Genomic DNA, 12,454 nt, shown 5'->3' with positions numbered 1-12,454 from the left:
ACAGAAATGTTGTTAGGCCTACATTAAATTGTAAACAGAAATAATCGATTATGGCCCGGTCGATTATCGATGCAGCATCGTCCATGTCCACGATTCGATGCTTCGATTATTTGATTAATTTCAACACCTCTAGTAGGTAGGATTGAATGCATGTGCATGAGCAGTGATTGACACGCAGTTAGACATCCCCCCCCCCCCCCCAACATTTAGAGAAAATTAAAAAAAAATTGAGTGTGCCTACTCCAGTGACACCTTTTCTTTTTGAGAGAAAAATCTCACAGCAGATGGGTGAATATGTAGAAGCATAATCACAGAATGAATAATATTCAAACTCTTTTAGTCTCAGCTTTTTCTCCTAGGAGGATGCCTCCTACACCCTACTCATATATGAACCAGGCATATATCAGCAGGCCAATATTATTGGTTAATATTTGGAATGTTGCAGATATATCACATATACTGTAGTGATATTAGTAGATATGCAAGCACAAGTTGGCTCTTCATATATTTTGTACTTGAAGTTGAGTGTCTGCACCAAAAACCCTGAATTGGTTAGTCTTACTTGAACTTCCTGACAAAAATATAATAGTAACCTAATTTATTAAATAATCCCTGCACCTCTGACTTCAACTTAACATCGTTAATTGCCTTTCCCCCCTCAGGAATGGTAACAGTTGAGTTCTGCAGGCGGCTAAGCATAACATGAGCATGCTTTAGCAATGATGCATCCAAAATGGTCCTTCTGCTCAGACTTAAGCCAATGAACTGATTAGCTAGGAATGCTAATCATTATGACTTTTAACATTGTTTGCAAGCACATCACAACAGAGTCCAATCAACCAAAGCAATCGCTTCTATGAAAAAAATACATACAGGCTGCTTTGCTCTGGCCAAAAGCACATGGCACATTACTTTCAGCATGCTCATTTTGAATACACAGTTGCAGATGAAATTTAACTTTTTACCTAGTCAATGCTTGCTTAGATTTGCCTTTGTGTGTTAACAGTTTTGCAATCAGTTGATACAACTTTTTCAAATATAAAAACTCCATAATTGTAAAGGCACTTTACTCTGCTTTCATGCCAAAATGTTCTACACCACCTTTATTAATGCACAGTGGACTGGAGTAGATCCTTAAATTAGCACCCATATGTACTGAATCGGTTTTGAATCGGGAATCAAATTGTGACTACAAGAATCTGAAATGAGTCTGCTTAGAAAAATTCAAATGAGAGATTTTGTATGCAAGGCCACAGTGTGTTTATTTGAAATAGTGTGAAGAAAAACAATGTTTGTGAAGTAAACATCTGTCTGCACTGCAATGCAGAGAAAGGGATTTCTTGCTGGGAGCTGTTAGCTGTTCTTACCTCCACAGTGCACCATGATCAGCCCTCTGCAGTAATACAGTGAGGCAGCATAAGGACAAAACAAAGATAGTAGACATAATAATGCTCTGTGTTGGCACAGGAATGGTTGCTCAGATTCCTAGTCTTTTCTCATCCTTCAATCTTTCCTGATTTTGTATTTTATGTAGGCTTCTAGTTTGTGTACAGCTGTTGTACAGATGTTGAGACAACATTACAAAAGCAGACAATAAGCCAAACAGATGGCATATTTTGTTGAGAGATAAACAAAAAAAGTTGTTTGTTTTAAGCATAGCAAGGCATTGTAAAACACATATTTCTGGATTTTGGAAGGACTTAAATATAAGATGCCCTGGTCCATCTTTCCAAGCCAGTGATTGAATTTTGACAAAACATGTTTTATTGTAGTATTATTGTGGTGTTCTTAAAACAGGACTGATTGCCCTACAGGACATGCTGGGAAGTTTCTTAAGCCTTCTTTAACCATATCGGTCATTTTGGTCATGTTTTATGTTGGTTTTTTTTATGCTGAATGACTATGCAAATCTCTGGTCAACACAATATTTAAAGTGGTGCTTTTGCATGATTCTTTGTGGAGAAACTTGGTCTTACAGATCTGTCAGTTAAATCAACTAATCAATTAGTCGACAAATTCATATAAGTGTTAGTCAGCTAAGAACTTCGTATATCTAGGCCAGCCCTAGTTGCTGATTGGTTGAAAGGTGTTGACTAAATTCATTGGTGATTGATGACATGTTTGTTACTCTGTGGTTTGGATTCAGTGGGAGACAGTGATTGTGCAGTCTCTTCTTTCAGCACCATGGACAGCACCAAGACAAGAGTTGGTATAACAAACCAAAATCTATTTCATGAAACAAAACAAAAAGTTCAACAAAAAAAAAAAAAAGTCATTTACTTAATATATAACAAAACAAGGAAGAAATGATGATGTGTGACAATAATTTGACTCTGTGTGTGCAAGTCCCTCATGGCATGCTTTAATAACTGACTCAGGGAGTGTATGCAGTGTTCCTAGTGAATAGTTTGTGAAGCTGGATGCTCTCCTCCAGAGCACCCAACGTGGATACATGCTGCAGGGGCCTCTTGTTTTACTTGTTTGACTTCTAACTTGAATCCTGTGTGTGACTCTTTTCATGGACACAAACATGGTCTCTGTTACTCTCCAATGAGCTGTCCTAGTATATGAACAACTTAATAATTCATTCCACTTTGTTCAGATTCACACAACACAACATGCACATTTAAGCATTGTGCAATCATCAGTTATTCAACAAAACAATTAATGTTTAATAATATTAGGTCTTGGTCGAAGAAGTCCTCTACTTCCTTACTCAGCCATTGGTACTTATTGTGTAGCTGACTGACAACACAGATTCCTGAGCTTTAAAATGTACTTTTTCTCACTGCTGTCAAATTGACACTGTTATACTCATCCATGCTGTTTTAAATGAATTCAAATTCCACTCCAGAAATGTGCTTATACATACATACATACATACACACACACACACACACACACACACACACACACACACACACACACACACACACACACACACACACACACACACACACAACCGGTCAAAAGTTTAGAGTCACTTAGAAATTTCCACTCCATTATAGACAGAATACCAGCTGAGATCAGTTGCATTGTTTTTATAATCAGGGCAGCAGTTTTCAGATTACATTATGTGTTTACATAATTGCAAAAGGGTTGTCGACTGTTGTAGAAAGAAGTGGTTGATCTTTAATGCAATATCTACATTGCCCATTGTCAGCAACCATTCATCCAATGTTCCAAAGGCACATTGTTTTTACTAATCTGATATAATTTTAAAAGGCTAACTGAGAAAACATTGGAGAAACCTTTTGCAATTATGTAAGCACATAATGTAATCTGAGAGAGAGAGAGATGCTTAAATGCTCTCGTTACAATCGGGGGAGACGTGTTAAATGTACAAGTGTTCTTTTACTGAGTCCACTTTTTGCTCTTTTAGTGCAACCTATTTTTTGTAATTGCTAGAATTAGTTTTAATTCTCAAGATAGGAGAGCAGATTAGTGAGTTAAAAAAAATTCTTAAAGGTTTTTTGCAGTTGTACTCTTGAAGTTGCTTGAAATATCTTAACATGACAACAACAAGGAATAAGTGCCTTTAACTTGATTTTTAGATGTTGTGTATGCCTATACATTGTTGCTGTAATTACTGTATATTAGCTTTTATTTTTGGCCTTTATTAATTCTAGCTGCTTTCTTCTCTGTCCTTTTGTGCTTTACATGACTGTTCTAACTTGTCGCAGAAATATTAAACGGGCTCTGATCTGTGCTTACTTGTACTTTTGGTGAAATAATCCACTCTATCACTTTCTGTGGGTGACCACACTGTAAGCATTTTCATTAAATGTCTTGCCTGAAAATAACATATTATGGAAACCACACTTGCACGACTTCCATTTCTCTCTGTGAGCCAATCTGACAACGTCTTTTACCCCTTTTCACTCTCCCTCCCTTTGCACGTCTTTTACGTTCCTGTCAATGTCTTTTCAATGTCTTCTGTCCCTTACCGCCCCCCTCTCTCCGTTTGTCGTCCTCACTCAGACCAGAGCCTCACGGTCGTGGAGGCGGTTCTCAGCCGGGCCAGGCAGACTCTCCACTCCCAGAGCAGGACGAAGAGATCCTGGGCTCTGATGACGATGAGCAGGAGGACCCCAACGACTACTGCAGGGGTAGGTGTTTGTGTGTGTGCGTGTGTGTGTTTATATCCAAACCAATAAAACATAGTGTTAGTACATGAGTTGCTATGTAATAGTATTATCATATATTTTAGCAATAATACACATTCATTTTGATAAAACATGATAAAATATCTCATTTGGAGTAGACCTAAAAAAAAAAATTGTGTGCATATATAATATACATTTTTTTTAATTATTTATTTTTATTTATTTTTTTAAATCCCCTTGCACCCAGACTTTGATTCATGTGAATACACATACACTTAACATACAATAATTGATTAACATGGTTTGAGTGTATCTGCATCTTTCTTTGGTCAGGTGGATATCACCATGTGAAGATTGGAGATCTGTTCCACGGGAGATACCATGTGATCCGTAAGCTGGGCTGGGGGCATTTCTCCACTGTGTGGCTGGCCTGGGACATCCAGTAAGTTTTGCCCCTGTCTGGATCTCTTAACGGTAGCTATGGAGTGCTGTGTGCATAAGGAAGTAATGGTTGACAGTGAGGGACAGGAATTTCCGCCATGTTGCTGCCTATATACAGATAGTGATTGAATGAGTATATGCTGTTTCTGTAACCCTGAGCAGCACATACTGAGTATCATGGACCTATAATAAAAAATGGTTATAGGCTCTATTAAAAGCCTGGTGACTTTTTTAGTTTAATAATGTTGGACATTATTAGAAGTTTTATGGATATATGCATGAGAGGTTTGATGTTACTGTAATTGTTATTAATTGATATGTATTTACATTTGGTTGAGATGAGTGAAATCACTGATTTTGTGTATGTGTTTTTCAGGGAGAAGCGCTTTGTGGCCATGAAGGTTGTAAAAAGTGCTGAACATTACACAGAGACAGCTTTGGATGAGATCAAGCTGCTCAAATCTGTAAGGCACACAGTCACCATCAGTCACCATGACATAAATATTTTCACTCCAAGTGATTCCAGTGCCCACAACTGTGTGTGTGTGTGTGTGTGTGTGTGTGTGTGTGTGTGTGTGTGTTTTCCAGGTGAGAAACACAGATCCCAGTGACCCCAGCAGAGAGAGAGTGGTGCAGCTTCTAGACGACTTCAAAATTTCTGGCATAAATGGCACTCGTATCCTTTGTTGTTAACTTTCATGTGTTCGTAAAATACAGAACTCACTTTGCCCCACATCTAATCAGACTAGCTGAGTATGAATGATGGATAAAGCAATACAGACAATATCATTGTCCACGTTTGATCAAGTTTCAGGTTGTTTGCTTTTTTTATAAGCTGAACTGTGAATGGTGCATACTGACCAGTTTTCTGACTGTGTCAGCCAAAAGATTGTAGAATGTTTTTCCGGTGCTGTAGTTCGATGAAGGAGGGGGAACAGTGCAACAACAGCAATTGAAATGCTTGACATCCTTTTATGGTCTCTTCCCTTCCACTGCTGTCTCAAGGTGATGGCTTGGATATACTGATTACACTCATTCCAGGCCAAATAGCTACTTTAGTGTTCAACATCCAAGGGTAAAACTGCATCACCTCAGGCCAGACATTCATTTAGTGCTTGAAGGCCACATTTGTCTGCATTACGTTTAAAGATTAACATATCGTAGCCAGAGTTCTACCATAATTATTGAGTTTGAATGCTAACAGCAGTGACAAGATACAATTTGAGTGCCAGTCATTTGGCAATATAAAGTCTCCAGCAATTTCATTACACCCCCAGATTCACACTCTGCCCTGTTACTCGTGGTTCACAGCTGTTCATCTGACGTCTGTTGTTGAAAGCTGTGTGCTTTGGCACGCCTTGAAGCGTCCCAGTCCCCAATGCACCAACACTGGCTCCATCCCTGTCTTTCGAACGCCACCCAGTCTACAGCTGTGCCCTCAGGCCCAGACATCTGCAGTTTGATCAATAGAAATGTGTAGATATGTTTATATGTGTGATATTATAAACTGTATTGGCTTAGGTCCACTGTAGATTTGAGAAGGTGTGTTCTATTAGTCCTTGACCTTGTATTTCTTCAGATGTGTGCATGGTATTTGAGGTGCTGGGTTATCACCTTCTGAAGTGGATCATCAAGTCGAATTACCAAGGCCTGCCCCTGCCCTGTGTTAAAAGCATCATACAACAGGTACTGTACAGCTACACAAACAATTTGTCTTTAAAATATCCCTTATCACACTTTATTAACAAGATTTTTTGGTTAATATTTGGTTTTGGTTTCAGTGCATTATTAGTTATACTGGCAAAAAGAAAACAAATACTAGTGTGTCTTCCTGAGACCGTTTCCACTTTACAAATCAGGAGACACATCAGAAGTATTTGAGTTATTCCTGTTTAAGATCACGGAAAGCCTAATTGGTCGAGAATTATGTATTTTACCGTTCTCAATGGTCAACATTCACCTTTACTACCTAACATCCTTCATTTTGACACTATGACTTTTCTGCACTGCAGGTTCTGCAGGGTTTAGACTACCTTCACACCAAGTGTAAGATCATCCACACAGACATCAAACCGGAGAACATTCTGCTGACTGTCAACGAGCCCTACATTAAGAAAATGGCTGCTGAAGCTACGCAGTGGCAGAAGACTGGCGCTGCACCTCCCTCGGGTTCTGCAGGTCACAGCCTTTCTTTTCCTCAGCACTCCATTAAGCAACTTCTGTGGTTTGATTGGCATGTTGCTGAGACAACGGGGAATTTGCTGTTAAGATTCATCCGCAGGTCCAGTGCCTTTCACTGTTTGACTGACATGTTACTTATTTGGTGTGATTGGTGTTCCGTAACTGATACTACTTAAGCAGGACATTTCTTTGATTAGTTATTAGTTTTTAATTGGACTTAGTTTTACGATTGTATTGTAAAGAGGCACAAACCGGCCATAAATTTGGAAGCACTGTGTCGTAATCCTCTCGTGTGTGTGTGTGTGTGTGTGTGTGTGTGTGTGTGTGTGTGTGTGTGTGTGTTAGAGAATGGATACCCGAACCGCCCACGGACAGATATTTAGAAATGAGGTTTGGGTCGGGCTCGGTCATATCAGCATGATAAGGCATTGAACATTTTAAAATTAAAAAAGCTTATTATGTTGCCCCGTGTGCGCTGATGCGCTCATCTGTTGACATTTCTGAATGCCTTCCTACAGTTGCTTAATAAAAGCGGGCTTTCCACACAAACAGATGTAGGCCTATGTGTCATTAGTATGAGAACAAAAATGAGATTTTAACTGTGTCGGGCTCGGGTCGAGCTCGGACATAAATATCTTAACGGAAAAAAACAACTATGGTTTGTGTGGTCAGCACAGAGAATAATTATTTTTTTCATTCTTTAGCATTTTGGTGAGAGTTAAATATATTTATCTTCAGACCTGTGATCTGGGTATTTTGATAAACCATATATGTAATCTGCATGTTGACATTGTTGTGGTCACTTGGAAAAGTGTGTGTGTGTGTGTGTGTGTGTGTGTGTGTGTGTGTGTGTGTGTCTGAGATGTAACCGTTATAAAACTTTGAAGCATGTGGAAGTTTCTAATAAAAGAGGAGCGCTTAGCCGTGTGTCAGTATGAGTCACCACTGGATTGGTTATGGAAATTACCGTCTTGCTCAGAGGAGTGTGTGACTCCTGCTGAGCTTTGTGTCGCTGCAGAGGCATTATATTAGTACAGCTTGGTGTGAATCAACTCAGCCACCCGAGCAGAATACTAATTATAGAGAGGCGAAGGATATGCCACATATGTCGTTCACTAATGTAATCCTCTGATTTTTCCTGTTCCCTACAGTGAGTACAGCCCCAGTACCCAAACCAGTAAGTTATTTTTTATTGTGATATCTTGTAATCTGAGGACCTAGGAGCAGAATACAAGTCAAGTCAGGATACAAACTTAGATTTGATCTTGTTCTCTTTCCCAAGATGGCCAAAATGTCAAAGAACAAAAAGAAGAAGATGAAGAAGAAGCAGAGGAAGCAGGCAGAGATGCTGGAGAAGAGGATCCAGGAGATGGAGGGAGGAGCAGCTGAAGGAGAAGAGGAGGAGGATGAGGAGACGACAACAGAGACCACCGAAGATACAACTTCCACAGCCACCCTCTCTATGTCTGCCACGCTGCAAGACATTGCTAACCATACTATCACAGGTGAGTGAGACTGAGATGGAGGATTTTTCAGTTAAAATTTTATTGTTTTTATAAAATCTGAATAGATGGGATGTCCAATGGCATGTGGCATCTGAAATAAGCGCCAGTCAGTTATAGGTCACTTATAGGCAGTGTCAAGAGTTAAAGAATCCACACTGTGTTTCACCACAGACTCGACTCCTGACGAGCAACCCCAGCAGATAGCAGAGGTAAATGAGCGGAGAGAGAATGCGGCCGAGGAGGAGAACGGGATGGAGGTGAACTGCAACGGCCACGCTTCCACACCGGAGAGGGAGACCCATCTCGAGGCACAAGGGACCAAGCAGACGACAGAGGAGCAGGAGGACCAACAGAACGCAAACCAGCCAGAGAGTAACACTGAGACCCAGGGCTCATTCAGTAACAAAGAAGAGCAACAGACCTGTAACGGTTCACTCGGGGACACGGCCCTGCTGCCAGTCCCGGCCTCTCTCAGCCCCGACTCTGTCACGGTGGAGCTGAAGGAGGGAGATGAGGAGGAGGAGAAGAAGGAGGATAAGATGGACACTCAGGTGGAGACCAAAAGAGGGGATGAAGAAGTAGACAGCCAGGATGGTTAGTTAAACTTTTTTCACACACTGTATGATGATGCATTATATACATTGTGTGTCTTCTGGTTCCAGCACTTTAATGAAGCCATATGAAGCTTGTAGTGAGTATTTCATATTCAGTATGCTCTGTTGTTCTGGATATGAAATCACTTAAAGCGTAACTCTCGCCAAAATGCAACCTAGGGTCTGTTTGTGAATGTACCCGAGTCAAACTTTAGTTTAAAAGCATAATTAGGACGGAAACGCCACTTTTAAGATTTACCGTAATTTCGTTTTTCGGTCAAATGGCCTTTTGAATGGGAGTGCTAGGGACACTGCTATGATCGCATCAAAATCACTATTTTGAAAACGCTAAGAAGGCTCGACACAACATAAAACTTTGCTCGAGGTATCACCAGGGGCTCTACACATGAACTCCAGCATTGAGAACATTGTTTGTGTACACAGAGTTTACTAAAAAGAAAGGTTTTGAGCCACTCACATTAGCAGTTGTTTACGCTATCTGCCATTTTCCCAGTCAAAAATAGTCAATCTCCGAATGCGAATGAACGGACTCCATAAGAGGAAATGTCATTCTTATATGAGGCTCCTTTTTCAACTACAAGGTCAATATTGTTTTTCACTAACGACAAAACAACTAATCATCCGTGCATTTCGGATATTTCGAGCTTTGCGTTACTCGCCTCCCTCGACTATTTTTGACTTGCGAGATGGATGACGACTGGAAAAACAACAGCTACAGTGAGTTGTTCAAAACCTTTCTTTTTAGTAAACTATACAAGTGTGTGATCACACACTTTGCACTGAATTATACAAACTGTTTTGTTGTGGCATATACAGTATATTTCCACACTTCTCATATCACATTTAACAGCACGAGATTGTCAAATAGCACATTAGCGCACGTGCATTACAATGAGAAAGAAGAACTGGAGTGGCACAGTAGGCGTGGGCTGAACCGTTTTCAGTTAGAGCTGGAAATGAGCAGACTGCATCAGAAAAAAAGGTTGTGCTAGTTAGGCTAATACATATGAATTATCCCGGCACATCACTAACAACCTCTGATAATCAATTACCTAGAGGGTACACTGCAACGTGAGGCATAATAAACCTGCATGCTACAGTAGCAGCCTCCACTCTGAGTTTGAATGTGGCACACACAAAATGCAAACCCAGACTTTGGGTTAAAAAGGTTTGTCATATTTATTATGATCCTGGGAGTGTTATTCTCAATTGTTGGAAGGACCCAGTGCAGTTATGAGCTTTGTGCCATCTTAGATTCTCTTGGTCGTCTCCCATGTGTCTAAATGTTTCTGCCATTCTTCCCCCTGCTTCACTACGTCACTCTCCTCTCTCCCTGTCTCCCTCTCCTCACCTCTCTTTAACAGGAGCATCAGGCAATATGTTAGTAAACCCCTTGGACCCTCTTAACGCTGACAAGCTGCAGGTTAAAATTGCTGACCTCGGCAACGCCTGCTGGGTGGTGAGTGCAGATGTACATTAGAGCTTTTTTATTTTTCAATGAGGGACTCTTATTGCACTCTTGAAGGGTTTGTTGGCAGACAAGTTTACCTGTGCTTTAAATCTGACCTTTCTAAACACCAGGCTCAGTTATTTCTCTCTTCTTCTCGCAGAACAAACATTTCACAGACGACATCCAGACGCGGCAGTATCGTTCTCTGGAGGTGCTGACAGGAGCCGGCTACAGTACACCAGCAGACATCTGGAGCACAGCCTGCATGGTAAAACAGACACGCGGTCACAAACACTCAGAGCACCTGCAGAACTATAAGCAATTGTCAATGTCATTAACACTGACTGAAAAGATTAAAAAAAAAAAAAGACTGAAAAGATAAACAAAAAAAAACGTATTTTAACTTTTTAAAGGTCCAGTGTGTAACGTGTTTAATTGTTCATTATCAAAATCTGTGTTGCCCGTTCACAAACTTGTCCTTTTTCATGAATATTTACCACCACCATCAATTCCAAGTATTCCTTTTGGCTTGAAATTCTACATTTGCATTCACATGAACTGGGGTATCTGGGTATCTTGAAATACGTTAGCCGGTAAGAGACATACAGGACATACTGCTCCGCCTTTCGTGTTTTTGCTGTCACACAATAAACTCACAGGTGCTGCTAATGGGTATCGTAGCTTCCCGGCAAGTTTGAAGAAGGAAACATGGAGGACAACACGTATTCAAAATCCAAATTTCAGGAACAGGAGTCTTCTTCTTCTTCGCCCAGAAAAAGAAAAACGATATTGAAAAGAGCAAGAGGCTTTTTGAAGCGTGAAGGCTACCGTAGCTGTAATACGTACTTTGAACTGCATGGTGCAAGAGAGTTGATTGCGATATATGATCTCAATGCTAGATGGGACACATTCCTACACATTGGACCTTTAAGCCTCTAGAGTTTTTATTGTTATCAAGCACAGTGTTATTTATTGTTTTATTTGTAATCAGAACACATTGTGTATGTATCCTTCAGAACGTACAAACATGTTGTCCTACGCCGTAAAACATTTGCAAAGCCTTTTTTGAATGTTTTGGTGACAACATTGACACACACTCGCATGCTTTAACCCTTGTGTTGTCTTCGGGTCAAATTTGACCCGTTGTCTAAATGTCTATATCAGAAATATGGGTTTCTTTTTAATGACTGAATTTTGATTGCCCAAAAATAACATACAACGCGCTTCGCTAGTACAACAAAAATCTCTACTTTCATTGAATTTTGTGTTTTGAATTGCATTTGAAAAGAAATAGAAATTTTTCGAAACTGTATCTCGACTGAACGTTGACATATGCCATTCTGTGATTATCCTTCCTTTAATATTAGTCTATAAAATTCATAATTTCTGCTTTTTAACTAAAGAATTAGATATAATTTCCTAAAAATGAGGTTTATTGACCATGAATTCCAAAAATAAGTGTAAATCTAGTAATATGTTGGTGTTAGTGGTGTTTATACATGGTAGTGAAAAGAAGCGTTAAACGTCAAAAAAGTGCCAAAAACATTTGAAAAAAGCGCCAAAAGAGACACAAACGTTGGAAAAAGTGATTTTCAGTTTTCACCCGGGAGGACGATGCATGGTCGAATGGAAGACAACACAAGGGTTAAGATAAAGGAAAACAACAGAAGTCAGGGAATCCAGAGCTTGACCTCATTGACCACACTAATGATTATATGTATTTGATTAAACCCATCCATCTACCAGTTATTGAGTTAATGTGTGTGTTTTGTAATCTTCAGGCCTTCGAGCTCGCTACTGGAGATTATCTGTTTGAACCCCACTCTGGAGAAGACTACTCCAGAGATGAAGGTCAGTGTCTTCCCCTGAGACGCCAGGCTTTAACTACAAGATTGTTTATATTAGACAAGACACGCTGCAATCGCTGTGAATGCCAGGTTCACATGGGAAGTTGTAGCCTTAATGGTGTACATTTCTACATTTCTCTGTTTGCCTTAGTGCTTTATCAGCTGCTTGTGTGTTTCTCTACCTTCCTGTAGATCACATAGCGCTGATCATTGAGCTGCTTGGTAAAGTTCCTCGGAAGCTGATCTTGGCAGGCAAATACTCCAAGGAGTTTTTCACCAAGAAAGGTAAACACGCCACCGGCTGTCTGCT

General features: G+C 40.1%; 1 protein-coding gene across 3 annotated transcripts in view; it reads left to right on the top strand.

Moving 5' to 3' along the window:
- Positions 1 to 12,454, top strand: part of srpk1b (SRSF protein kinase 1b) — a 31,734-nt gene that overhangs the window by 17,541 nt on the left and 1,739 nt on the right. For all 3 annotated transcript variants that reach the window (XM_031323844.2, XM_031323839.2, XM_031323854.2), the window contains 13 exons: positions 3,982 to 4,109; positions 4,440 to 4,548; positions 4,924 to 5,011; positions 5,136 to 5,223; positions 6,127 to 6,233; positions 6,560 to 6,725; positions 7,880 to 7,905; positions 8,011 to 8,233; positions 8,405 to 8,827; positions 10,212 to 10,306; positions 10,458 to 10,565; positions 12,079 to 12,148; positions 12,337 to 12,429. In XM_031323844.2, the coding sequence (XP_031179704.1) occupies positions 3,982 to 4,109; positions 4,440 to 4,548; positions 4,924 to 5,011; positions 5,136 to 5,223; positions 6,127 to 6,233; positions 6,560 to 6,725; positions 7,880 to 7,905; positions 8,011 to 8,233; positions 8,405 to 8,827; positions 10,212 to 10,306; positions 10,458 to 10,565; positions 12,079 to 12,148; positions 12,337 to 12,429 (1,724 nt within the window). The remainder of the gene's footprint in view (positions 1 to 3,981; positions 4,110 to 4,439; positions 4,549 to 4,923; positions 5,012 to 5,135; positions 5,224 to 6,126; positions 6,234 to 6,559; positions 6,726 to 7,879; positions 7,906 to 8,010; positions 8,234 to 8,404; positions 8,828 to 10,211; positions 10,307 to 10,457; positions 10,566 to 12,078; positions 12,149 to 12,336; positions 12,430 to 12,454) is intronic.

Source organism: Sander lucioperca, chromosome 6, assembly GCF_008315115.2.
Source record: "Sander lucioperca isolate FBNREF2018 chromosome 6, SLUC_FBN_1.2, whole genome shotgun sequence".
In the NCBI taxonomy this organism is placed as follows: Eukaryota; Metazoa; Chordata; class Actinopteri; order Perciformes; family Percidae; genus Sander; species Sander lucioperca.
This window is presented reverse-complemented; position numbering and strand designations above follow the sequence as displayed.